This window comes from Solanum lycopersicum, chromosome 1 (genome assembly GCF_036512215.1).
Source record: "Solanum lycopersicum chromosome 1, SLM_r2.1".
Classification (NCBI taxonomy): Eukaryota; Viridiplantae; Streptophyta; class Magnoliopsida; order Solanales; family Solanaceae; genus Solanum; species Solanum lycopersicum.
In genome coordinates, this window is record NC_090800.1 from 2,031,092 (window position 1) to 2,058,026 (window position 26,935).

General features: G+C 35.4%; 2 protein-coding genes across 11 annotated transcripts; both read left to right on the top strand.

The window, feature by feature from the left end:
- The first annotated feature begins 1,074 nt into the window (after positions 1-1,074).
- On the top strand, positions 1,075-4,930 carry CF-10 (STKc_IRAK domain-containing leucine-rich repeat receptor-like protein kinase). The gene is made up of 2 exons (XM_004228558.5): positions 1,075-4,023; positions 4,162-4,930. Exons 1-2 carry the CDS (start codon positions 1,641-1,643, stop codon positions 4,668-4,670), a joined length of 2,892 nt encoding a protein of 963 aa, XP_004228606.2. The 5' UTR covers positions 1,075-1,640; the 3' UTR covers positions 4,671-4,930.
- Positions 4,931-8,202: 3,272 nt separating this feature from the next.
- LOC101261149 (uncharacterized) lies at positions 8,203-25,638 on the top strand. 10 transcript variants are annotated; one of them, XM_010317303.4, is made up of 20 exons: positions 8,203-8,396; positions 8,493-8,565; positions 9,416-9,538; positions 10,272-10,441; positions 12,880-13,029; positions 13,518-13,667; positions 14,617-14,674; positions 15,441-15,763; positions 16,509-16,640; positions 18,154-18,273; positions 18,590-18,676; positions 18,953-19,072; positions 19,207-19,324; positions 19,430-19,555; positions 22,414-22,548; positions 23,486-23,634; positions 23,740-23,880; positions 24,206-24,517; positions 24,889-25,007; positions 25,240-25,638. In XM_010317303.4, exons 1-19 carry the CDS (start codon positions 8,340-8,342, stop codon positions 24,985-24,987), a joined length of 2,643 nt encoding a protein of 880 aa, XP_010315605.2. In that variant the 5' UTR covers positions 8,203-8,339; the 3' UTR covers positions 24,988-25,007; positions 25,240-25,638. The 10 variants fall into 10 exon arrangements, 7 of the variants coding, with proteins under 7 accessions (XP_010315605.2, XP_010315603.2, XP_069147396.1 ...); XR_011212357.1 differs by having other exon boundaries at positions 8,218-8,396; positions 24,298-24,517; XM_010317301.4 differs by having other exon boundaries at positions 8,218-8,396; positions 25,176-25,638.
- Positions 25,639-26,935: the final 1,297 nt, after the last annotated feature.

Here is a 26,935-nt window from a genome sequence, read left to right on the forward strand (position 1 = left end):
CTTAAACTTCATTGGTACAATTAATATTCATGTGCATTAATAATCATGTTTTCTTGTTAGGCATGCAATAAATAATTAATATTGAACCTGTTATAAAGTAGTTAACAAAATACTTTTGTAAAATATTTCTAATATATAAAAAAAAAAAAGTTAGTCTAAAGTATAATAAAATTAATATTGAACCTGCAATAAAGTAAACCACACATTTTGGGATGGGAGGAGTGGTAGTACTTTTGAATTTTGATAGTATAGAGTAATAAAAACTAAAATTCAATATTTTCTTTGGAGAAATATATTTTATTTAAATTTATTTCGTTTCGATATTCAATATTTGTTTTAAATTTTTGATTAATTTTAATTTATGATATATTTTTTATGCTTAAATATGAGATTTTTAATGCGATTTGTCTTTTTTAATAAAATTGAAGTAATCGATTTTTTGTCTGAAAAAAAAGAGTTTTTAAATTAAATCTTGGATATTATCATTTATTTCAAAAGCTAGCAAAGAGAACAAGGATTTGCTCGAAGTCTTATAAAAGCTCAAAATTTTATTCACGATGTGAGATATTTCATTCATCACCTTTTCGTATATGAATCTGTATATTCTTTATTCAAAGTTCTATTGTCCAGTGCATACACATTTAGGAACATGTATTTTCACGTCCCACAATTTCCAGTTTCTTAGGGCCTCGTATTGAACCTGACTTTGACATTTTGTCAAATTAGATCAAAGATGTGAATGAAAATCTAAATATTAGTTCAAAATAAAGAAAATTGTCCGAACTTTATAAAGAGTTCAAAAGTATCATTTGTTCGCCAAATGTTATATTCATCACTTTAAATTCTTATTTTAGAGGGGTCTCATCCACTGTTTAGTATCTGCATTGAAGTTCGACTAAATTTATAGTCGCGTTTGAAAAGTCTCACAATGGTGTAAACGCTCTCTAACAAAATCGACTCTGTATCTTAAGGACTTAAATCCGAAACCTCTTATTAAAAATGAATGAACACTTACCAATCCACCGTTCGATCACTTTGTATTACTTTCCCAACCAACCCTACCAAGTCCATCTTGAATATGACTTGATGAAAAACATGAAATCAAAAAAAATAAATAAAAAAAATTACTCCAATTAAATACATACACATATATGTAAGAAAATGACCATAATACCCCTAGAAGTTCTTGTCTTCAAGACAAATTTTCCCTCTAAACATACCATTATTATATGGTGTAAGTTTGTCACTTTCTTGATTTAGCATTCTTTAGATGAAAAATCCACTTTTATATGGTCATTTCTTGCTACTAAATCTTCATTTATCATAAAAAAGATCAAATTTTTTGGATTACTCTGTAAAAACTACTGTGTTGTCAGCAAGAACAACACCATAGTAGTAGCAAGTAGCAACTACCAAGCATTGTGCTTTTTCTCACTCCAATTATCACTCTCTTTCTCCTTTTTTATGTTTTGGGGTTTAGTGATCTGAACCCCATGTTTTCCACATCTTATTGTCTCAAGATTTGACATGGGGGTCTTCAAGAATCAACCTCATTAGGTGGCAAAGATTGAAGCTTTCTTGATTTTTGTTGTAGTGGGGTGTTTTCTTTTTTGTTGTTGAATGTTAATGCAAATGCTCAAATGTTGTTGCTTTGTGGATCATCTATGGAGTTATATTTTCACCACATATGGTTTGTTGTAGCTTTGTTTCTTGCTTTTGCTTCACTTGTTTTCACTGTCACTGACCCTAATGACTTGTCAATTATTAATGAGTTTAGAAAAGGGTTGGAAAATCCTGAGGTCTTGAAATGGCCTGAAAATGGTGGAGACCCTTGTGGTTCTCCAGTTTGGCCACATATTGTGTGTAGTGGTAGTAGAATTCAGCAGATTCAAGTTATGGGGTTAGGGTTAAAAGGGCCTTTACCTCAAAACTTGAATAAGTTGTCTAGGTTGACACATTTGGGGTTGCAAAAGAATCAATTTAGTGGAAAGTTGCCATCTTTTAGTGGTTTATCTGAATTGAGCTTTGCTTACTTGGATTTCAATCAGTTTGACACAATCCCATTAGATTTTTTTGATGGACTTGTGAATCTACAAGTTTTGGCTTTAGATGAAAATCCTCTAAATGCTACTAGTGGTTGGTCATTGCCAAATGGGCTTCAAGATTCAGCTCAGTTGATCAATTTAACAATGATAAACTGCAATTTAGCTGGTCCTTTGCCTGAATTTCTTGGAACTATGTCTTCTTTAGAGGTTTTGTTGTTGTCTTCAAATAGGCTTTCAGGGCCTATTCCAGGTACTTTCAAGGATGCAGTGCTGAAGATGCTTTGGTTGAACGATCAGTCGGGTGATGGTATGAGTGGTTCAATAGATGTTGTTGCAACTATGGTATCACTTACACATCTTTGGCTTCATGGGAATCAATTTTCAGGTAAAATCCCAGTAGAGATTGGTAATCTAACAAATCTGAAGGATCTCAGTGTGAATACAAATAACCTTGTTGGATTAATCCCTGAAAGTTTAGCTAATATGCCATTAGACAATCTTGATTTGAATAATAATCATTTTATGGGACCAGTTCCTAAGTTCAAGGCTACTAATGTTAGTTTTATGTCCAACTCTTTTTGTCAAACCAAACAAGGAGCAGTATGTGCCCCTGAGGTTATGGCACTTTTAGAGTTTCTTGATGGGGTGAATTATCCTTCTAGGCTTGTTGAATCATGGTCTGGAAACAACCCTTGTGACGGACGTTGGTGGGGAATAAGCTGTGACGATAACCAAAAAGTTAGTGTTATAAACTTGCCCAAGTCTAATCTTTCCGGGACCTTGAGTCCTTCAATCGCGAACCTTGAAACCGTTACTCGCATTTATCTTGAATCAAATAATCTTTCTGGTTTTGTTCCATCTAGTTGGACTAGTTTGAAATCTCTGTCTATTCTTGATTTGAGTAATAACAATATTTCCCCACCTTTGCCTAAATTTACCACCCCTTTGAAACTTGTTCTAAATGGAAATCCAAAGCTGACTTCTAATCCTCCTGGAGCAAATCCTTCACCAAACAACAGCACAACTCCTGCAGATTCACCCACGTCGTCTGTACCATCTTCACGACCCAACAGTTCAAGCTCTGTGATCTTTAAACCCAGTGAACAGTCACCCGAGAAAAAGGACTCAAAGTCAAAGATAGCTATAGTTGTGGTTCCTATTGCTGGTTTTCTACTTTTGGTTTGTCTTGCTATTCCACTGTACATTTATGTCTGTAAGAAGAGTAAAGATAAGCATCAAGCTCCAACTGCTCTTGTGGTTCATCCTAGAGATCCGTCTGATTCGGATAATGTAGTCAAGATTGCGATTGCCAATCAGACTAATGGAAGTCTTTCCACAGTAAATGCAAGTGGTTCTGCTAGCATACACAGTGGTGAATCCCATATGATCGAAGCTGGGAATTTGCTCATATCGGTTCAAGTACTTCGGAATGTGACTAAGAATTTTTCTCCGGAAAATGAACTTGGACGTGGTGGTTTTGGTGTGGTTTATAAGGGAGAATTAGATGATGGGACACAAATAGCTGTCAAAAGAATGGAGGCTGGTATTGTTAGCAACAAAGCTTTGGATGAATTTCGATCTGAAATTGATGTCCTCTCAAAAGTCCGGCATCGACATTTAGTGTCTCTACTGGGATACTCTGTTGAAGGTAGTGAAAGAATTCTGGTTTATGAGTACATGCCACAAGGTGCACTTAGTAGACATCTTTTCCGCTGGAAAAACTTCAAGTTAGAGCCTCTCTCTTGGAAGAAAAGGCTTAATATTGCCTTAGATGTTGCTAGAGGTGTGGAGTATCTACACACACTAGCACATCAGAGCTTCATTCATAGAGATCTCAAATCCTCAAATATCTTGTTGGGTGATGATTTCCGAGCAAAAGTATCCGACTTTGGACTTGTGAAACTCGCTCCTGATAAAGAGAAATCTGTTGTCACCAGGCTGGCTGGAACTTTTGGATATCTGGCACCTGAATATGCTGGTAAGCAATTTTTTGCTTACTTTGTCAAAGAGAAAAGATAGTTTTTAAAAAATGCATGTTAATGTGAATAGCATTTTATTATTTTGCATACCCAATGTGCTGTTTTCTGAACTAACATGAGATGTTTATCTGGTCCAGTTACGGGTAAAATCACCACGAAAGCTGATGTATTTAGCTTTGGTGTTGTGCTAATGGAGTTGTTAACTGGGATGATGGCACTTGATGAGGATAGACCTGAGGAAAGCCAGTACTTGGTTTCGTGGTTCTGGAACGCCAAATCCTCTAAAGAGAAGCTTATGACAGTCATTGATCCAACTCTAGACGTGAAAGATGAGATAACCGAGAGCATTTCCACCTTAGCTGAACTTGCTGGTCATTGCACTGCAAGAGAACCTGGTCAACGGCCAGATATGGGCCACGCTGTAAACGTGCTGTCCCCACTTGTTGAGAAATGGAAGCCTCTTGAGGATGATCCAGAGGACTATTGTGGTATCGACTACAGTCTTCCCCTCAATCAAATGGTCAAGGGTTGGCAAGAATCGGAAGGAAAAGACTTAAGTTACGTGGATCTCGAGGACAGTAAGGGCAGTATCCCAGCAAGACCAACTGGATTTGCAGATTCATTTACATCAGCTGATGGTAGATAATGGAGGTACTTCTATGTAGTAGATGTAGATATCAATTTTCTTTGTATTGTATTGAGATTTTGATCGTATTTTCCACGTGCCTTCGTTCATTTCTCCCCCTTCAATGTGAATGTATTAGAAATTTAAACTATGTGTAGCCTCAGTTCCTTCTGTAGATATAAAATAGCGGTGAAGGAGAACTATACATCGATCAGTTGAACTCCTCGCTCAGTCACTATTTTCATCTTCTACAATGGTGAGATTTAAGAGCATTTTTTTCACCTTTGCCTATTTTCGTCGTTTAGTTTGCTGCTTCTGAAGCTCTGTGCTGAATACATACTGACGTTGAAGTAGCCCGGTAATAGAATATGTCGTTTGATTCGAAGAATCTAACCATATAGCTTCTTCCTTCTGCTCAAATAGGGCAATACTTGGAGAAGATAACCCTTATGTTTCCCTCATCATTGTTGTTTTGAGAAAAAAGTATGATATATGTTGCTTAGACTCTTCGAAAAGTATTGTCATGTGTGTGTTAGATTCTCCGAAAGCTATGATTTTTGGAGTATCCGATACGAGTGCAGGCAACGTCATTTTTGGAGGGTTCGAGCATAGTATTAGATTATCTCATTTTGTTGATCACATTGAGAAAAAGTATGATATATGTTGCTTAGACTTTTCAAAAAAGTATTGTCACGTGTGTGTTAGATTCTCCGAAAGCTATGGTTTTTGGAGTATCCGACACGAGTGCAAACAACATCATTTTTGGAGGGTTCGAGCATAGTATTAGATTATCTTATTTTGTTGATAACATTTTAATCTAAAGTTGATATGTTCTTTACCTTTGATCTTTTGACCCTTAAAAGGGCATGTCTTTTAGTTATCGTCAACTATGTAGTTCGGACTCTCTAAAAATATTGTTGCAAGAACCATCAACATTTTTGAAGAATCCAAGCAGCATAGTCCCTCGTTGAGTCCTGAAAACGCCAATAATAAAAGATTTTAAGTTTTCTTGAATGGGAGCTTTGAGATGATGATACTATTATTTCCGTGTGACCTGTATATCACAATATAGTTGTCTTCGTGTGACCTACATGTCACGGTACAATTTCGTTGGAGCGACAATACAATTGTCACAATACAGTTATCGAGACTACGAGTTCGAACTGTGACATAAGAAAACAATAATAATATTGTCAAAATCTAGCTGAACTTCAAGATTGTCATTTTCAAGCCATCAAAAAATGGTTTTTAAACTAACCAACAAATTAGATTACTTGATTGACATGGAATTAAGACTATAATTTGTACACTAATTAATATAATTAGCATAATTTAAGGGGATGTATATTTTATTACTATTATTCATGCATGAAACACTTTATATTTGGTGCTAGTCCTTGTCACTTTTCATATGTTCCCTAACCAAAATATCAACAAAAAAAAAAACACAAATTTGTGACTCTCCTAACCTTTTTTTTAATTAAAAATAAAATAAAATTTGATGGTCGGTATTTATCTGATCGATTTAAACTCGTATTACGTAAGATTCATCAAAAGATAAAACATTTTCAAATGAAATTTCTCCGATCTCATATCTCAGTTTGAGACTTTTGATTTAAAATATGAAGAAATTTATGTATCTATCCATTCATAATTCTTGACGACGACTCTACTAGTTGCTTTTGATGTAATTTTACACGATGTAGGACCTAAACTTCAATTACGAATATTATCTGGAGAATACCTTTGTGTAAGATTCATTAGAGGAGGAAGCGTTTCCAAACGAAGTTTTTCTAATCTCATATCCCAGTTTGAGAATTCTGATTAAAAATGTGAAGAAATTTTATTTATCTGATGACGACTCTACTAGTTGTTTGCGATATAATTTTTGTATGATATTGACTAAATTTAGACCTAAACTTCAATTTACACACTATTTTTAGAATAAATTCGCATATAAAACAAGTGAATAAATTCCGACTTCTAAGGTTGACAATTATAAATATTAAGTAGGTTCTAGTCTGGCGGGAAAATCTTTTTTTTTTCAAACTCAGATTATACTCAATATTTGTGTTGAGGCTTTATTAATTTAAATTCATGTCAAAATTTTTTAATTTGAACTATATCAATGACAATTTAATTTTTAACGCTCGACCGAAAATTCATGATTAATTATAAAAATATACGTAACAACCTAAAATAACCTTTGCTGGACAGATTGGACACATTAATATTAAAAAAGAGAGTAAATTAATTTTAGTGCGCAATAGTTAGTTAATTTATAATAATTTATTATAAATTTTCAACTAACTTAAATTTGAGACGTAAATGTTATTTTTATTGTCATAAAAGTTCTGTTTTATTTATTTTTTGGCAAATATAGAATCTTTAAAATTTTTAACCATTTTTGGCATTTATAAATTTAATAATTTAAATTTAATAAATGTATTTAGAAGTTGAAATGGTGTTTAGACATAAAAACATAATTAAATTTTTATAACATACATGACGTATTTATCATATAATCATAGTTAATTAATAGAGCTAGCTTTTGGGGTAATTGTTATATTAGTTTTTACGTAATTATGATAATTTAATATAATTTATATAAATTTTAAGTATTTATAAACATATTTATAAAATAATTGGCCGTCAAAAATTAATTCCCTTACATCAGAAGTCCACTAATTAATATAAACGGATCGAAAAAAACTTAAATTCCACTCTTATAAATTATAAATAATAATGAATTTACAATTAAAATTCTTAAATTATACTATGTTGTATAATTTTAACCTTTAAATCAATTAAATACAACTAAATAGGTTTAATGAATACTTTACAATCTTATTATTAAAAGTACTTTTAACTCTTCAATTTCTAATTGTTTTTCTTCACCGTGTCGTATACGAATACGAGTGTTAATAAGTGCGTTAAATTGAAATTGAACATGTAAATTAATAAACAAACCAATTATTGATAGATTCCAAAGTTAGATTGAAATGTGTTAAAAATCGAGCCATAATTCTGTTCGTCAAACTTTTTAATAAGTCTTTTTTTATTTTCTTACAATTTCTGGTAAAATGTTTTTCTTATATTACGACTATCTATTAGCATATCTTTTTTTTTTTAAAAAATATATCTTTTTAGACAAAGTTTCTGATTGATCAAAATCTGTATCGCCTATACCCTTCGGGGTGGCCCAGTGGTTTGAGCTTGGAACTTCTATATGGTTTCAAGTTCGAAACCCTTTGCCACCGAAAGCAAGGGGTTTGCCTTTTGGGTCGAGTTCGCCTGATACGAGTTACATCTCCTATGTGATTTACGAACTATTACATAAGAGCGAGAGTTTTACCCCGTGCACATCCGAAGAATAGCAACTGCCGATTTTCCTTATCATAAAAAAAAAAAATCTGAATTGCCTATCCGTCTAATTTTAAAAATGGATTGAATTAAAATAAATAAGTTATTAACTAATTTAAAATTAATTAAATTAAATTGAGACTTAAAAATAAATAAAAATTTTATATATATATATATATATATATATATATTTTTTTTTTTTCTCTCTTCTTCTTCCTTATTACCTAACTTGCTAAAACCCTTGCAAACTGTGTTAGCTGATAAACCCTAATTCAAATTCTTGATTTTTTAAAAAAAATTTAGTAACTTTTTTCTCTGCGATTAATAATGGTGAAGAATAAAGCTCAATCAAAAAAGCAGCAAAAACGTGGTGTTGATTTCAAAGTAAAAAAAAAAAATTCAATGAATCTTGAAATTGTTAATAAAAATCGATTCTTGTTTGTGTTTATTGAACTGGGATTTTTTTGATTTGGTTTGCAGAAAATAAGAAGGAAGATTGGAAGAAAATTGCCTCCTGCACAGAATGCCACCAACACTGAAATCAAATCAAAAGGTAAAAAAAATGCTGAATGTTTTAAGGTGTATTTTGCATATGTGTTGTGTTGTTTGTGTATATATAGTTTAAGTTAAAAAGAATGGTAAAATGGATAACCCCTTTTTCTGTAATTGTATGTTTGGTTATTTTTTCATCCATTTTTATGTGTTAAAGTTGGTGCTTTAACCAGTTTGGGTTAATGGGGGTCAATTAGTAATGTGAATTCAGGTATTTCTCGATTAATGATCTTCCCGAACACACAAGAAAAGGTGGAACCTTTAGCAATATACTTCTAATGTCGAATCAGGATCAACTAGGAGAGAAATAGAGAATTGGGTAGAACTCTTCTTTGAGTGTCAAGGTAATAGTTGTGAATAGTCGTCGACTTCTGGGAAAGAGTAGGAGAATGCGACCTGTTATGGGATATACCATTGTGTTGTATTCCACCTCTTAGTAATAAAAGAATGCAAGTAAAATACTTAATAGCATGGTGATACGTTTTTATACGAAGCTTCTACCCCGAGTATACCGTATACGCAATGGTATCGTAGACATTCCGGAGGTCTGTCCCTTTTTTCGGCTTCCTCTGCCACTATTGGCCACTGGTTCATGTTCAACACCTTTTGCTGCCGGTTCATTTGTTAAATCCAGTTCAGCAGCTACTGATACAAACCAGAAACAGATACTACTTTTTTACATAAGTAATACAAGTATTGCAGTTTTTTTTTCAAGAAATGAAAAAGTTCTTTCAGAGCGAAGTATAACACCCTGTCTTCTCTTTTAATTTCTTCCCCAAAAGTATAACATCCGTATCTGCGGTAGAGGAGAATTAACGAATTAAAGTGCTTTATTGATGACTTAATTGCAGCAATCATTCTACCTGAGCAAAGTATAGCTTCGGAGAAGGCTGGTTTAGCTGTGAGCAAGAAAGGTTTAACCTTGAAAGAGCTTCTTCAGCAAACAAGTCATCACAATGCGAAAGTTCGTAAAGGTAAAAACTTGTTAAGATTATTGCTTATCGGGGACAACGATCTGAATATCATGCAGTTTCAACACATTAAAGAGTAGAAAAGTGAAAAACAGAACTGTTACACTTAACCTTTCTGATTTTTTATTGTTTATTTCAAAAAAAAAAAAAAACAAGAAAAAACAGAAGATAGAAAGAAGAACAAATCAATCAATTGATTTACATGGCATATGCTCTAATCAAGCAAAGTTGCTGCATTTAATCAATTCTCCTTTCGGGTGGCTCCCGAGGTGAAGTGATAAAAGCTATGAGAAGATTATTCCAGAAATTTCACAAAACTCCGCATCATGCAATGTTGTATCTGTTTTCTACTTACATGTTATGTGTGCCCTTTGGCACTTGCGTTCTCCTTCCGTTCTTCTTTTTGCTTTTTCTCTATTTGGTATTCTATTTTCCTTTTGGTTTCTATTTGGAAAAGACTTTCAAGTGGCAGTAGTATGATTATAACAGATGAACTTATGTCACTCTTCTAGAGCTAGCCTTTCACTGCTTTAAAGTTCACTTTTTTTTTTAAGTCATTTGTTCCTTTGGTTAGAAAAATATTAGGTGTCTTGTGAACATCCTATATTGAGTAAGGCAAGTATTTGAGATTGCAAAACGAGTTCTACCCATATTGTTGCTTTTATGCCTTATTTCTTGTCTTTGAAGTTATGGTATAATGTAATCGTTACCCATGTGATATCTCTGTTAAATTCAGATGCATTAATCGGAATTAGAGACGTTCTTCTTAAATTCCCATCTGAGTTGAAACTGCATAAGCTTGCTGTTATTGAGAAACTGAGGGAACGTATCAGTGATGATGATAAGTTGGTCCGTGAAGCACTATATCAACTTCTCAAATCAGTTATTTTTCCTGGCTGTAAAGAGGTAGGCTCATTAACCTTTTTTCTTCCAGTCCTCTCTTCATCACCTGGCATGGTTTCTAGGAGTGAAAGTGCATTTGGTATGCATACTACTACTACACTTGTAAGCCTCTTTCTTCAACACTTCCTAGAGAAATTTATTCATCACGTGTAGTAGTTTCCATGCACTACAATCCCACTTAAGTGACCATCGTTTTTCTTGTTGTACTTCAACAACAACATACCCAGTAATCCCATGAGTGGGATTGGGGAAGGACATAGTGTACACAGACCTTCCCCTACCCTGCCAGAGATAGCTAGATTATTTCTGATAAGACCCTCGGCTTAAATAAGGCATATTCAAGCAGTTCAAAAGGGGAACAGAAACAAGAATAGTAACAACGATGAAACAATGTGAAATGAAGAGCAGTACACAACATAGAGAGGAAAGAACAGTAGTGACAACAAATTAATGCGATAGTCAAAGCGCAAAAAATAAAGGTGATAACCAAATCCGAAGAATAAAAAACAACGAGAATAGTGCTAATACCACTAGTAAAGTGCTAATACCTCTAGTAAGAAAGAAGGTCTAAGCACGACCACCATGCCTATCGTGCAGGAAGCGTGTGAATGCTCAACTTCCAACTAGCTTTCTACCCTAATTCACAGTCTCCAAATAGTGCTGTCAAAGGCGTGCTTTAACCCTGAAGCGTGGCTCTAATTGTGTTTTGCGCTTCACCTCGCTTAGTGTGCATTTCATTGCCGTTATTAAAGGTTCCAAGGCATGCTTTTCCTTGCCAATGAGACGCTAAACAATTGATATTTTACTTTATTCTATATTCAGTTTCTTTGTTCATATAAATGTCATTCGTGCTTATAATTGTTAGTCTTGGACTAAACATATATATTTATATTTTTTTTCCTATTGCGTCTTTTTTCATTAAAAGCCCGCTCTTTATTTGTGCTTTGCGCTTAAAATCCCAACAAACCTTCGAGCTTTTTTATGCATTTTGGTTTTGATAACACTCCCTCTCAACCATCCTATCTAAGGCCATGTCATAGTTAAACTCAAGATGCGTCACGTTTTGTCTAATCCCTCCCCCGTACTTCTTCGGCCTACCTCTATCCTTCCTAATGCCCTTCTTCGCCAACCTCTCACACCTCCTCACTGGGTTATCTATATTTCTCCTCTTCGCATGCCTAAACTATCGTAGTGTCACTTCCCTCATCTTGACCACCTGAAACCAAGTGAGAACTATGCCTAAATAAACCAATTGAGTCTCAACTGCATCACTAAAAAATAGGGCATCATTTGTAAACAATAAATGAGACATTGATACTGTCCCTACACCCCCAACCGCAACATCGAAACCCTTCAAACAATCCCCTAAAGATAGCTCTCTCTATCATCTTAGAGCTTCCATAACTGGAATGAACAACACTGGTGATAGAGGATTCTCTTATCTCAGACCACTCGAACTTCCAAAAAACTCACACGGGTTAACATCCACCAACACAGAAAATCTCGCTGAAGAGATGCAAAAATATATCAATTTCCTCCACTTCTCACCAAATCCCATTTCAAGCATAATGGAATCTAGGAATTTCCAGTTCACATGAGCATAAGCCTTTTCAAGATCAAGTTTGCACAACACTCCTTGCTTTATCCTTGAATCCACCACTTTGTTTGCCACCCCTGCATCTAGAAAATGTCTTGTGGGAAGCATCTATAATATAATCGAAGAGATGCAAAAATGAATCAATTTCCTCCACTTCTCCCCAAATCCCATTTCAAGCATAATGGCATATAGAAACTCCAGTTCACATGATCATAGGCCTTTTCAAGATCAAGTTTGCACAACACTTCTTGCTTTATCCTTGAATCCACCACTTTGTTTGCCACCCCTGCATCTAGAATATGTCTATCCTCCACAAAAACATTTTACGAAGTAGAGACAGTTTGTCTCGTCGAACACTTTCTCAAGTCTAACAGAAAGCACCTTAGAGATTATCTTATAGACGATTCCCACTAGACGAATAGGCCTATAGTCCTTTGTGCTCGTAGTTCTCTCCTTTTGGGGATGATGATGATACTGAATGAAGCATTCACACTATCATTGAAGCAATACAGCATGTGCGTTTTCTCTGCTGTTAATTTGATTTCCATGGGTGAAATTTTAAGAAGAGCTAGAGTTTGCTTCTATTGCCTTCAAATTTTACTATTAGTTCCATTTCTGCTTGTTCGTCTTGAGGATTTCAGATTAGTTAAACCTTCCCATGAATCCCCTGTTTCTGTTTGTGGTTTTGCTGTATCTGCTTATATTCTCTTAGTATTTAAGTGCAGATAGCTGTATTTTCTTTTTGCTGTGATTATGGATGTTGTTTGTTTGATACAGGACTTTGTAGTTTGTATTATGTCTCACCTATAAAAGACGGGGCTGACGCTATTTGTTTGTGTTGCAGGATAATAAGGGGCCAATTAATTCCTTGATGATGACATATATATTTAATGCAATGACACACATGGCTATTGAAGTGCGGTTGATGGCTTTCAAATTTTTTGACCTCTTGATCCAGTATTTTCCATCTTGCTTTTTGCTGTATGCTGAGAAGGTAGATATGTAGGTTTTTCTTTGTGGGAAGTCTTAATATTGCTCCAAATTCCAACTGGATTTTTATTTGGGCACTGTTTTAGTTGTTGATGGTAATTCTCTATCTATATCTTGATTTTAACAAAAAAATACCTTCTCGATATTTTCTTTGACCAATACATTCCAGTTCAGATGTGGATGTAAACTTTGATAATCTGCTTAAATATAATCATATTTAGGTTACTTATCAGAGAAGAAGAGTCTTAGGCTCTTGCTTTTGTTTTTCTCATCCCGTTGTCTTTAAATTGATGAAACTGCTCTTCTTGTATAGTGGTGTTTCATGACTCTTCTTTTGCTATGTCTTTCTAAACTTCTTCATTCACCATTTTGTCTGATGTAAGATCTTTATGTAGCATTCTATTTTATTTCATTTTCATTTATTTTGTTAGAGTTTATTGTCTTAAATGCCATGATGGAGTTTTTCTCTCAATAAGCTTCTTCTTTTTACAGATTCTCCAGAACTATGAGGACATTCTGCAGAAGAACAAATTTTACTTGCAAGACAAAGGGAGGCTAAAGAATGCTCTTGCTGGGTTGGTTCGCTGCTTGTCCCTGTTACCGTGTAGTAATCAAGGAGAAGGCGACTCCTTAAGTTACAATGTACTATTTTGTTACTTGTGCCATCAGCATACTCAAGTGCATTCTTTTTTGAAGGTTTACGGTTCTGTGTTAGTTACAGTAAATTATTTTTGTATTCTGATCAGAGGAAATAATTTGTTTTGGTAGTCAAGAAAGTGTGCAATGTTTAATTTTGCATCAAATCAGTCTAGTTGATATTTCTGGCTCTTATACAACGCATACTTATTCTGTCTTATCTCCTATTCAGGTTCTATGAAGTTTTATCTTCTATATCCGACAAAAGCATGTTTCTTTATTCTGTTAGGATCCATGAGTAAGTGCTATGGAGGTTTTAGCTAATCGTCCAAGTCAGTAACTTGGCGTTCTTTTGAATAATAATCTGTAGGTTGAATCTTGACAACAGTGAAGAGGTGAAAACTTACCATCTTTGTTTTCTGTTTTATAGGTAAGAAATGTAGTGACTAGTGATCACCAAGCTTGCCTACTTGTACAGTGATGTGCGAACACTTGTATTCAGTAGAGTTCCTTACCATCATAATCTCATCGAAAAGCTTAGCCAATATAACTTCTAGTTTTTTTTTTGGGGGGGGGGGGGGGGGGGGACTTGATGTAGAATAGAATGGAATGTAGCCACGCAAACTGTATAAATTGGAATGCATGTTCTTAGTTGCTATCATTGTACACAACATAAGATTGATGACTGGCCTATTCTCTTTATTTAGACTTGCAAATTCAGAAAATCCTCCTGCATATGGATTAAGTTTCTCCTTTCCTAATGGCATTGCAAAAGTGGACCATTATAATTTAACTTTCTTTGGTGTTCATGTTACCTTTTTTATGTTTGTATTTCCTTGTTTATTAGGGGCGAGATAGTTCTGCCAGCTAGTGGTTGATGTACTGCAATTTGCCGTTGTTCTATACCGTGCTTGCAATACTTCCCTGTAAGATAATTACTCTTTCACTTGTACAGGATGCAACCCGGGCTAGCTTGCATGCTTTTGACCTTGATCTCTCTGATAAATCTACCGGTAAGACTCTGTTTAATTGAACTTCCAGATCTCCTTTCATTTAAAAGACCAAGGTTACTTTTGATAAATCCTTGTAATGGATATAAATACACCTCGTACACTTAAATTGAATACTTTGATGAAACCATTGAGTACTTATACCAACCATTAGGGAGTTGGTAATATTTTTTATCCTCTAGATGCACAATGTACAATCACATGATATCTGGTCCACAAAAGCTTAGATGATCTCCTTGATTGTGTTAAACATCTAATAACATGGTATCACTTGTGGGCTATTGTTCTTCCATTGGCCAAAATACCAAAGCGTTATCCAATTATTAACTCCACTACATACCCCTTCGGAATCTGTCTAGTGATAAGAGTGTTGAGCATGGTGTGTGTGTTAGGTGCACTTCGCGAGTTTGAACCCTGTTCAAAACATGGTATTTAAGTGGAGATAGAGCCCGACCCATTGAACTAGCGCTAGTTGATATTGAGGGATATATAGGTTATTAGAAAAACTCACACTCCCTATGCTATAAGCAAAAACAACGCTACATGAAGAGGTTGAAACGACATCTTTAACAATATTTTGAATTTTGTCCAGTTCTCTGAATAACTCCGGTTGCCTCGCCGGCACCAGAAAAGTTTCTGCTGAAGCCTGAGGTTGCTTACAGTCCGGTGATGATCTATTGGGATATAGCTCCTACCTGCGTGCATTGTGACTTTCAAATGGTCTTTTTCCTTTTAAGAGTTGCTGAAACTGAAGTCATTTGTTTTGCAGATCTTTCTGGTGTTGTCAACAAATTGACAGATCTCTTACCCGTTCTAGTTAGCTGCTTCCAGGACTTAAGTCCATCAATCCACTCCATGGCCCATGTCGATGTGCAATCCTTCGATTGTATGTCATTTTTACTTCAAAGCATTGATCTTGTGGTCAGGTTCTTTGTTCATGCATCTGGCAATAATCAACACGACTTCCAAAATCTGGCACCTGCTTACAAGAAAAAGAATCTTAGTATATCGGACCAAAGTATATCAGCAGTGACTTTAAAAAAGATATGGGATGAGTTTCCTTTAAGTTCGAATCATTGCTTGTCAGAGAAGGTACAGTTTCCTTATTGATATTATTTTTCTTCATCCATGTCACTCTCTATTTATTTTTGGAGTTTGTTTTCTTGTTTCCTTAGCTTAACTTTTCTTCCTCCCCACCTCCCCGCTTCCCCTAACTTGGAAACCAGGGAAGAGAAGACACGGGTAGGGAAATGTACTCTTTTCTTTCAGTTGTTAGTTTCCAAGAGAAAGACGAAAGGAAGAGGAAAGTAATGGTTTTCTTGTGGGACCACCTATATTTTAATATTGACGTCTTTAAATATAGGTCTTGAATGCTTGAACTTGTTAAACACTCCAGTCTAAGTTAACTGGATATCTCTGTTCAAACTGTTACTACACTTGGTAATTAGCATGTTAATTTCATGCCACATGCATTTAAAGTTTGAGCTGTGGTTCAAACATTCTTAAACTAGTTTTAGTCTTCAAAGAAACAATACTGTTTTATCAGTGAATAAAGGTTTGGAACAAGAATGCTAGTCCTTCCTATCTCGCATCTCAAAAATATTGTCTTCAATCTTGACAATCATTCCAAACAAGACATCTTTGCTAGAGTAAAGTAGACCATGATTTACCTTGTTGACATCCTTACAAATTTATTGTTAAAATGCTCATACGTTATTGGGTCATGGATGGAATAACTTCTCTTTTTCTTTCTGTTTTCCTTTTCCTTTTGTCCTTTTTCATTGAAAGTAATTTTTCTCTAAATTTTTCTATCTTATTTTTTTAAAAAATATTGCAGGACGGTGACCGATATTTCATGCTGAATATTGTAATTACAGAAATATTTTTGCATCTAAGTTATGGGTCCAAATTATCACCTGGGTTGCTGGAAAGATTTCTGGAGTTCATTGAGAGTTCTCTATCTGAAAAGGTTTGTGATGCTGATTTTAATTTTTATGCCTATGAATGAGAAGTAAGCCCTTCATTTACTTAGTGTAGAGAAAAAGAAACTTGGGAGTTAAATTAGAGAGCTAAAGGACAATACTGTTGGTGTGGGGTTAATGTTTGATATATTCTGATCGATAATGGTGTTCTGGGATTCGTTTTGGATAGCTCATAGAATCCAGAGTCAGGGAATATGAGCAGGGATAAGAGAATCAAGACCGATATGTTACATAGCAAGAAGCCTACAATCTCCAGGAATCAATATGAATTTAGCATTAAAAGAACATTGGAAGCAAATAGACAATGAGAAAGTGACCAACTAGTGGGGATTACGATTTAGTTGTTGCTGTTGCACTTAAATTAGGTTCAGGTAGGTCAAGTGTGCGATTATTAATGGAACTGTAAATAGCAATTGAAAGCTCTGAACCTGTAAAAGTTTAAGAATGTTGCCAGTGAGAAGTGAAAAAGTAACTCTTTTTGATGACAAGAAGTGAAAAAGTAACTCAGGAATGAGAATGTCATTGCTGAACTTGCCAGCTAGTGTATGTTTCACCATGCCCCAAATATTTGGTCATCCTGTTTTAGGATGGTATTTAATCCACTTTGAAAGTGAGTGTTGGGGGGTTGGGGGGCGGGGGGGGGGGGGCAAGTCTGAGGGGATACTTATACCTTTTACGGCTTTACCGTAAGAAAAATCATCGGAGCAGCGAAGCCTTTTATCTTGTTGAGCATGGTGGCTCTTTTAATCCTCAATCTGAGGTGGCTCTTTGGTTCCTAAAAACTAATAGGAGTTGTTACACGTTTTAGTAAAGCTCTTTTTCTATATGCAGAGAACCATAAATAGAAATCTTGCTTCAAGGTTAACAAGTATAATTTTAGAGGTCTTTCAGGAAAAAACGCTACAAGCTTAGAAGCAATATCTATTAAGAACATGTTATATGGAACTAACTAAAGAATAAAATGTCCTCCAGTAGTCTTCAGTTAATGTCATTGTTTTCTCAATGTTCACTAGGTCTCTTCAGCATACCTGCCTGACTGGTGAAAAATTTTCTGCTCTCTATCTCCTTCGTTGCTTAAATCAGTGAGTTGGTTTTACTTGCCTTTCTCTCTCAAAAAAGGAAAAAGTAAAATGTTCACATTAAAGAATGATATTTTAGTCATAATTTTCTATCATTTTTGTAATGTAATCCTGGAAAATCCTGTCTGTAACCTTTCACAAAAGAAAAGAATAAGTAAATTAGCTTTGACAATATGCACAACACGCAGAGCTTGGGATAAAAATCTAAATGTTAGGCATCATTACTGCTTATTTATTCAGCTCAAAGCTAGATTCTTCGTAGTTGCTTGTTTTCCCCATAAATTTGCGGACCTTCTGAAAATTTCTTGCCTTGCCTTTTTCCCTGTTTCATCTCTCTAATTGTGTTTAAGTTGCCTCTCAAGATGAGTATCTGTGTCTTAGTCCTGATGGTATGCTATAATAGAATACCTATATCCTGCAGATTCACGATGGCAGAGAGGCTGGTAAAGTACATCATGAGAAGCATTTAATTTCACTGGTTGCTTTTATCCCAAAACTCATTATGCAAGTGTCTGTTGCTTGGAAGTCACGTATCCTTCAGGTTTGCACATCAAACTGAAAAACATTTACTTTTTAAGTCAAGTGTCTCTCTAGCAACTTCACCATTTTGTTTTCTTGATTTATGGTTCAGTCTTGTCAAGCAGTTCGAAGAACTATAGTTTTCAGTTTTAGTATCACATATTGGAGGAATTGATAAAAAAAGTTTGACGTTGATTATGTTGTTATTCCTTAATCTTTAGCATGCCCTCAAATTTTCAACTGTATTTAGACCCTAGGATTATGATCCCCTTTTGATTTGTTTTTCATGTGCTGTGTGCTGCCAGTGTTAAAAAGTAAAAATTTTCAATCGATTGCAGGCTTTTACGAAAGTTTTTGAGAATTGCAGTGCAGAGTCCTCAATGAAATTGGCTTGCCTTTCTGTTGTTGAAGAAATGCTACTTCCTGTAAGATTATCTATCAAAAGAACACATTTTTGATATTCCTAGCATATCTTTGGAGTGTTCACATTTTTAATTTGTGATAACTCCCTTGTCTTAATCGAAGGGAACACTCCTTTTGTCTGGTTGCTGTTATCTGTTTAATTGAAGAAAAAGTCTTGTATTAGCAGCCAGCTGGATGAGTAACTTGGATTATCTCTTGTTGCTAGACAATCAGCACAAGGTTGATGTCCCTATATGCTTTCTTCGTTTTATCTAATATCAAACTTTGGGTGATTGTAGGAGCAGAATTGCCTTTATCTGGATCCCAAAGATCTTGAAATATTAAATCATAGTACATGGATAGGGGAGCTTCCAAAGCTGTTAGTCCTCTTAGGTGATAAACACCCATTACATTCAAAGGTACCTACTTAGCTACCACCAGTACTGGTCTTTCTTAGGCTGAAATTTATGCTATATGCATATCCATTTGTTCTTCAAGTTTTCACATTGAGCTGAAATTCATCTTGTGCTTCTACAATAATTGCCTCTTGTAGGCTGTGTTACGTCTTCAGCTTCGTGTTGGACAAACTGCTAATTTAAGCATGACACCGGCAAAAGAATATGAAAATATGCAGTACTTTATAAGAGCTTTTTACTGCACCTACTCCAATGGTACTTAAGATTCATCTTCATTTAGTTCCAACTTTTATTTGTTTCATAATTCTGAATCTCACATTATTAATTCCTCACATGTTTTCCCTTTTTCTTGCACTGTAGAAACTGTAAGCTATGGTCCATTCATGAGGCTTCCTAGAGATATTCAGGAGCTCTCTGTCTGCTGTCTGTATTACTTCCCTTTCTTGGACAAGGTGATACTCGAGTCTTTAGCCTCATGCTGCATATGTAAGTACAACTCCTTGCCATGAATGATTTTTATCTCCTTAACTAGATGGCGATATCAATGTCCTTTACAAAACTAATTGGTGTTCAAATTGTTAAATTGCTTGATGTGTGTGATCATTTGATCTAAAAGTTTGAGTTGTTAGGGAGAGCACACTTCCATTGCATTTTATAACTGTCTAATTGTATGCCCTTGCAGCTTCTTTCTCACTGTCAAATAGTCCTAGATAGATATACTTCCTGCCCCATACATGCTACCCATCATTTGTGCAGAGTGACCCCCGACACTTGGGTCCTCTCCAAAAATTCTTCTTTGGTGAAATTCTACTTCATCACTGATGTTAAAATCCTTCAACAGCATATAACTAAACAATTTCGAGAACTCTGAAACTTGGGTCCTCTCCAACTCTTCCTCTGTTGTTATCTCTGCTACCGAGACATAGCAATTCTCTGCTCATTTGAAGCATCGTAGTTGGCTAAAAGATCCAACCACCACTGCTGCGGCAACTCAGCCTCTGCAATTACCAATAGAAATAACTCACCAAATCTTCATATTCCTAAACTCTTCGTAGTCATCCCCTTCTCCATGTGTTTTCAGTATATCAAATGCATAACCATTGCAGCGAATATCTGGACATGATACTAATCATCACTGACAGTACTAGATATTTCAATGTAAACAATGGAGGAATTGGAGGTCTAGAATTCTTCATTTAGGTGACAGTTCGTTGAGCTTTTTCCGGTGCTATTTGCCCTTGTATGGAAACGGATTCAACTGGAATATCTCGAAAACTAAGATTAAGATCAAACATCTCAAATTCCCACTACAATATGTCCAAAGTTGCACTAAAAATTTTAAATAATCAAATGGGAATTCAAATTCGATAATCAAAAAATCAAGAATGCAAGAGAACAATCAAATTATGGAGATTGAGTTAAGTATCAGGGATATAAGAAAATGGTAAGTGGGTTGGGGGTGGGAATAAAAAGAAATGTGGTAATATATACACTACACAAATACATTCCTTGTGTATGACACTTTCAAATGTATTATATATAGAGAAGGGACAATGATTAAATGGTAACTACATTGGTTTTGGGCAAAAAAGGATGGGTGGAAGGGGGAGACAGTTACAAACGTTAGAGCAAACAAAGAAAACATTGGGCCGATACTACCTGCCGGTAGGAGAATCTATTGGATCTCTACCAAGACCGTAGAGGCTTTGATACTATCTTGAACTGTTTGCGTGTCTGATCATTTCATCTAAAAGTTTTAATTGATTAGAGAGATCCCATTTATATACTTTATTATGTCTTTATACAAATGTTGCATGATTTGCCTAGTTATTCAGGGATTGGCGGGAATATTGTAATTTAAGAGGTCACCATCTTATATAAAAGTTTGTTGGAGGAATACACTTTAATTTATTCTTTTATATATTCAACATGCTCCCTTGACTGCGAACTTGGTTTTTTTTATCGGCCAAGCACGTGGACTGAGGACCATCTTAAGAGGCCGCTTTGAGGTAATATTGAAGTGTGTGACTATCTCATCCAAAAGTTCATGTTGTTAAGAGAACATACTTCTATTTTTTAAAATATATCTTCAATAAGTGTTATAGCTGTTTTGCGAGTGAATCCCATTGATTAAACAAGAAAATAGAAAAGAGGCTAGGAAAATTGAAGGCGCAAAGCTAGGAGTAGCAAAATGGAGAGAAATTGATAGAGCAGAAGAAGGGCTGAATTACTGGTTGAGTAAAAATGTTTGCATGATTCTACCTGAAATATCTTTGAAACTCATATAAAGTTAACCACATGACTTGGATTTTAAGGGTACTTGCCAAATGAGTTACTTGACACTCACATGTCCTCCAATTCCATGGGGGTAAGGTGGGCCTATAGGTCTGGTTTCAACAATGTCACTAACAACTTGAATAAAACCATCTCTAGCATCAGTAAGGTTTTTGCTCCTAGACCAGTTGGACTACCATGAATGCATGACCTATTCTTTTTGAGTTACAGAGTGCAAGTGTGTCATAACATCAATTTTCATCACATTCCTGGTATGCTCAGAGCATGTTGGATTGAAATCATCAGGTCGCGATTCTTTTATCGTGAATAATTCTTTACCGTTTTTTCCACCCCTCTCAAATGGATTCTCAAGCAATTCCTTATTACTCTAACTAATTCGTCACAAATTAAAATATTTCCAATAAATTGTTGTCCCCAGTCAATGTTCTCATCACAAGTGTTGATAATATTATATCATCATAACTATCATCTTCTTCCTCCAGCATATGCCCACTAATTTGTAGCTTTTATGGAGCATGTTTACTGCATTGAACCGGAGGATTATTGTCTCTCAGGTTTTCATTGATGTTCTCTTAAATATTATATTTGATGTTCATGGATCATGAGTGTCACCAATACGTCAGTGTTCCCTAAAAGTTCTTTTTTTGGGTGTGTATTTGTGTTTACAGTAAAATTGGACGAGATTTTGATAGAAGTTTGGCGTATGTTCTTTCAGGCCATGACGGTTCCGGTGAATGACCTTATTGTTTGAATTGGTTCTAAAATATTTTACATAAACGTTCTTCTCTTGTCTCAGGAGAAATGATATGACTTTATAGGTTCAGACATATTTTAAATAAATGTTCCTTCTCTTGTATCGGGAAGAAATGTTATATACTTAAATAAAGGGAAATTCTCTTTGGTTAGCATCTACATGTATTGTTACAAAAAATGATTCAGTCAAAATATATTAGAAGAAGCACAAATATATATCTTTGGTGCTTCTATCTTGTATGAGTATGAGCAGTCATTCTCACGATATTATTTCATCTATGGTTGTTTTAATGTAGGTCACGAGTTGGAACCATTTATCCTTTTCCGAGTCATGGAAGTTCTACACTCAGCCTACAAGGCTGGCCATATCCAGATTGCAGATTACATTAGCTTCTTCATCACATTGCTTTCACGCTTTCAAGTTTATCCTGGTACCTTCTGAATCAGGCTTTTTGGTGTTCCTCAGTCCTTTTAAGAATTTGAAAACTATAGAAGTGTTATCAAAGGCGCGCTTTAAGCGCGCTTAAGCCCTGAAGCGAGGCTCAAAACGTGTTGAGAGCTTCGCCTCGCTTTATGTGAGCTTCAGGGTCGTCATCAAGGTTTTAAGGCAAACATTTCCTTGCCAATGAGCTTCGTATGAAGAAGTGACACTAAATAATTGATATTTCACTTTCTCATAATTTTTTCAATTTCTTTGGTCATATATTTGACATTCATGTTTATAATTAATAGTCTTGGACTAAACATATATATTTGTATTCTTTTCTCCCTTTGTGCCTTTTTCATTAAAGTCCACACTTTATTTGCGCTCTACGCTCAAAGCCCTCATGGACCTTAGAGTTTTTTTGTGCTTTTCGCCTTTGATAACACTATACAGAACCCAAATGTGTAACCTAGCAATCAATAAATTGGCATTTAATAGAGACCAGGATTTAAATCCCAGAGGTGATTTTTCTCGTTGGTTGACAAAGTTACATGTACTTGTGTTGGTGCTAGGTAGCAAGTATCCAGCGAAATAGTCAAGGTGTGCACAAGTTGGCCCAAATGTTATGGTCAGTGTGTTGCCTCAGAAATATTGGACTAAAAGACATAATTATTCCTTAGTGTATTGATTAGCCATTAAACAATCAATAAAGAAGAGAAACCGATAGAAAGATTACCACAAAAAATTTGGCAGGTATTGAGATTTGAGTCTGACTAAGAAATAAGAGTCCTTTGCAAGGAACTCGTCCTTAAATATTCTGCATTTATTTTTTAAATCCTTTTTTGCTGTAAAAATACTCTCTTTCAGACACCTTTTTAGTTGTTCTTTTGCTGTGATCTATTGTTTATAAATATTAAATCTGGAACCTGGATGCTTTTCTGCAGAGAAAATTGATCCTATGGAGAAGCACGAAGGGAAGTCAAATCGTGGAACCTTCAAAGCAGTTGTTAGGGCTGTTTGTTCTTGGTTGTCGCAGATAGGAGATGATGTGCTCGTTTTGCAGATGCTGGAGAAAATTGTTCTTGATGAGATAGTGAGTTAAACAGTAGATGCTGTATTGATAAGGTGTTTTTGTTTTGGGATAGATGATCATGATATTTCTCCAGCCACTTAACTCTTGATTTTATATGTTCTGCAGTCTCAGAAACAACCAGTAGACAACATTTATGGTTTTATAAGATTGCTTATCACACTAGACTCAAAACCTACTCGACTTTCTGAAGAAACTATCAATAGACTAAGCGAGGTCCTTCCGGAGTACTTCTTAGATGTTGTGAATGTAAGTATTTTTCAAGTCTCCTTTGTTTATGACCGGTTAATTTCCTGTAACCTTGTGTACAATTTCTTTATAGATATGTCCAAAGTTTTGTTGATTACTTGTTGCTTAATCTTTCATGATGTTAAGATTATGTCTCTGCCACTAACTTGTATTTAGAAGAACACCATCTTGTAACTCGAATATATAGAAGCCCATAAAGCATAAAAAACGAAAGCCCATCTTCTCAGAGCTTTGATTTGCATGGTTGGTGCAATTTTGTTCTGAATGTCATTTGCTTGTAATACCTTCAACTCATGTCTTTTCAATTGTTTTAACTTTGATGTAGAACATTCCAGAGGAAGATGACGAGTCTACTAAATCTTTGATTCGACAGACAAGGGATTATTACCTCCTTCCTTGTTTTTTCCTATTTGATAGGAGCAACATGCTGTTAAATCAGATATTGGAAGTGATGGGATCATTTATCAGGGGAAATGTGCCTCATTCGAAAGGTGCCTTGGCAAAGGATCATTCAAGCAGAATTCTTTCTGTAGTCTCTGTTCTCTTACTTGTGCTTGGAGATATTAAAATGCAGAAACTTCTTCTATCATGCAAGACACCGATTAGAAATATATTAGAAAGCATGCACAGACTCGAGGTATGACATCAAACTCTGACCTCAACCTTCCAATTTCTCAAGTTACCTTGCATATAATACGAGTTATTCGTAATGTATACAATAAGGTTATTATTCCTATGTAATTTCAAGTGCTGCTACCTTGTCCCTTCTGAACCGTATAAATTGATAAATGAGTGAGTTTTAGAAAGGAAGTCATTTATTACGAAGTTTCAAGCTTTCAAGAGTAAGAAGTCTCTCTTTCAGGTCTAATATGAAGAAAGGATCATTTACTTTATGTATTTGTGCAATGAAACTTTCTAAGAACAAGTTCCATTAAGATTGTTGAACGAAACTGTGTATTGGGCTTCATTTGGACGTGTATTTACATGTAATCGATTTTGTGTTTGCAGTCTTCTGAGGATATTACAATGACAATTGAAGAAAGACATAAAATCCGCAGTGCTTATGACATACTGACTGCAGCCGTTAGCACATTGGAATACGACTAACCTGGAATAGTGTATCTGAGGTAAGTCTGCTTATCTGCTACGTAGCGTGTGTGCTTGTACAGTCTGTTTTGTTCTTGAGAAGGCCGTTAACAGCATAGATTACGCGAGTCTTAAGCATGTTTGGTGCAATCGTTATAATGCTTTTCCACGTCTGACTTATAATTTAGGGATGTTTGTGCTTTATGAAGTGATACAATTTGCTGTACAAGATGAATGTTTCAATCCCAATGATCATTCATTGACATTCTGCAGACTCGATGTAGTTCGTGGTAAAGAAAGAGGATCGAGAATGCAATCGTCATCTATTATCTTTGATGACACCAGTTGAGCGGGTAAGTAGGACTTTTGTTGAGCCTCATCGATCACAGTAACAAAAACGTAGAGTTTCTGCTCAACCTCCTCGATCAGTGCGATGGTTACATTCAATTATGACCATTGAATTGAAATTGTAATGGCCTATGGTTAAAACATTCAATTACAACCATTGAAATCACATTATAATTATTGTCTGAGGTATATATATTCTTATTGCATATTTAATGTATCTTTATATGAATTTAGAATGACATGGGAAACCTTATATTTGACTCTGGTTGTAAGTTGGACTCTTATACTTACAACTTTGTCAATGAAACACAATATACTAAACTAGTTCCTCATCCTACACATGTGCATGTGGTACACTCATATTCATGTAGATCCACATCATTTTTAATGACAAATAAGAAATTAAATATAAACGGAGTCGTTCAATAGGTCTTCACGGATGGACACAAAAAGTTTTGAGGTAAAAATATGTTTAGTTGGCGGTATATAAAATTCATTGACTAATATTGACACACGGAAATTTGAGATAATCTTGAATTTCTATTTTGTGGCTCTAAATATTCAGATAAAGTCGTGTGGATCATGAATATGTTATTGGAGTTATTCAATAGGTTGTCATTGATGGACTCAGTAAAATTTTAGGCCAAAAAGTTTAGGTTGATCAAGTCCAAAAGAATCATGGACGGATTATGGGTATACGTGAAGATTTTTCAACTCATTACAGAGGTATTTATAAAGTTTTTTGAGAATTTTTTTTGGATGCTCGGGCACCAGATTCCATGGTGTGCTATAGCACACGAAAATTATCGAAATGGGGGTATGCGCGCTTCAGGGATCATTTGACCATTAAAATGGGTCGTACTCTCCGTGAGGGCCAACCAATTGCATAACTTAGGTCTTGACGGACGTGTACAAAAAATTTCAGCATTTTTGACGTCGGAATTTGGATCACCCAAATAATAGTGTGCTATAGCACATGAAAATCATCGAATTAAGGGAGTATGCGTGCTTCGGAGCTTGTTTGACCTTTAAAATGGGTCGGAATGGCTGTGAGGGCCATCCAGGTGCACAGTCGAGGTCTTGACTAACGTCCATAAATTTTTTTTGCATTTTTGACGTCGAAATTCGGATCATCTAAAAAATGGTGTGCTATAGCACACGAAAATCGTCGAAATGGGGGTATGCGCGCTTTGAGGCTTGTTTGACCTTGAAAATTGGTCGGACTAGCTTTGAGGGCCAATCGGATGCATAGCCAAGGTCTTGACGAACGTCTACGAAAATTTTTGGCAATTTTGACGTCGAATTCCGTATCATCCAAAAAATAGTGTGCTATAGCACACGAAAATTATCGAATGGGGGGTATGCGTGCCTTGAGGATTATTTGACCTTTAAAATTGGTCGTACTGGCCTTGAGGGACAAACGGATGCATAGAAAAAGGTCTTGACGGACGTCTACAAAAAATTTTGGCATTTTTGACATCGAAATCCAAATCACCCAAAAAAATGGTGTGTTATGGCACACGAAAATTATCGAAATGGGGGGTATGCGCACTTCGGTGCTCGTTTGACCTTTAAAATGGATCGGATAGGCCATAAGGGCCAACCGACTGCATATCCAAGG

Coding starts and splice junctions, on each gene's coding strand:
- CF-10 (XM_004228558.5), top strand. CDS start 1,641: ATGTTGTTGCTTTGTGGATCATCTATGGAGTTATATTTTCACCACATA. Junction 4,024..4,161: donor TCTGGCACCTGAATATGCTG/GTAAGCAATTTT, acceptor TATCTGGTCCAG/TTACGGGTAAAATCACCACG.
- LOC101261149 (XM_069291270.1), top strand. CDS start 8,340: ATGGTGAAGAATAAAGCTCAATCAAAAAAGCAGCAAAAACGTGGTGTT. Junction 13,668..14,616: donor GCGACTCCTTAAGTTACAAT/GTACTATTTTGT, acceptor TCACTTGTACAG/GATGCAACCCGGGCTAGCTT. Junction 16,641..18,153: donor AGAGTTCTCTATCTGAAAAG/GTTTGTGATGCT, acceptor TATATCCTGCAG/ATTCACGATGGCAGAGAGGC.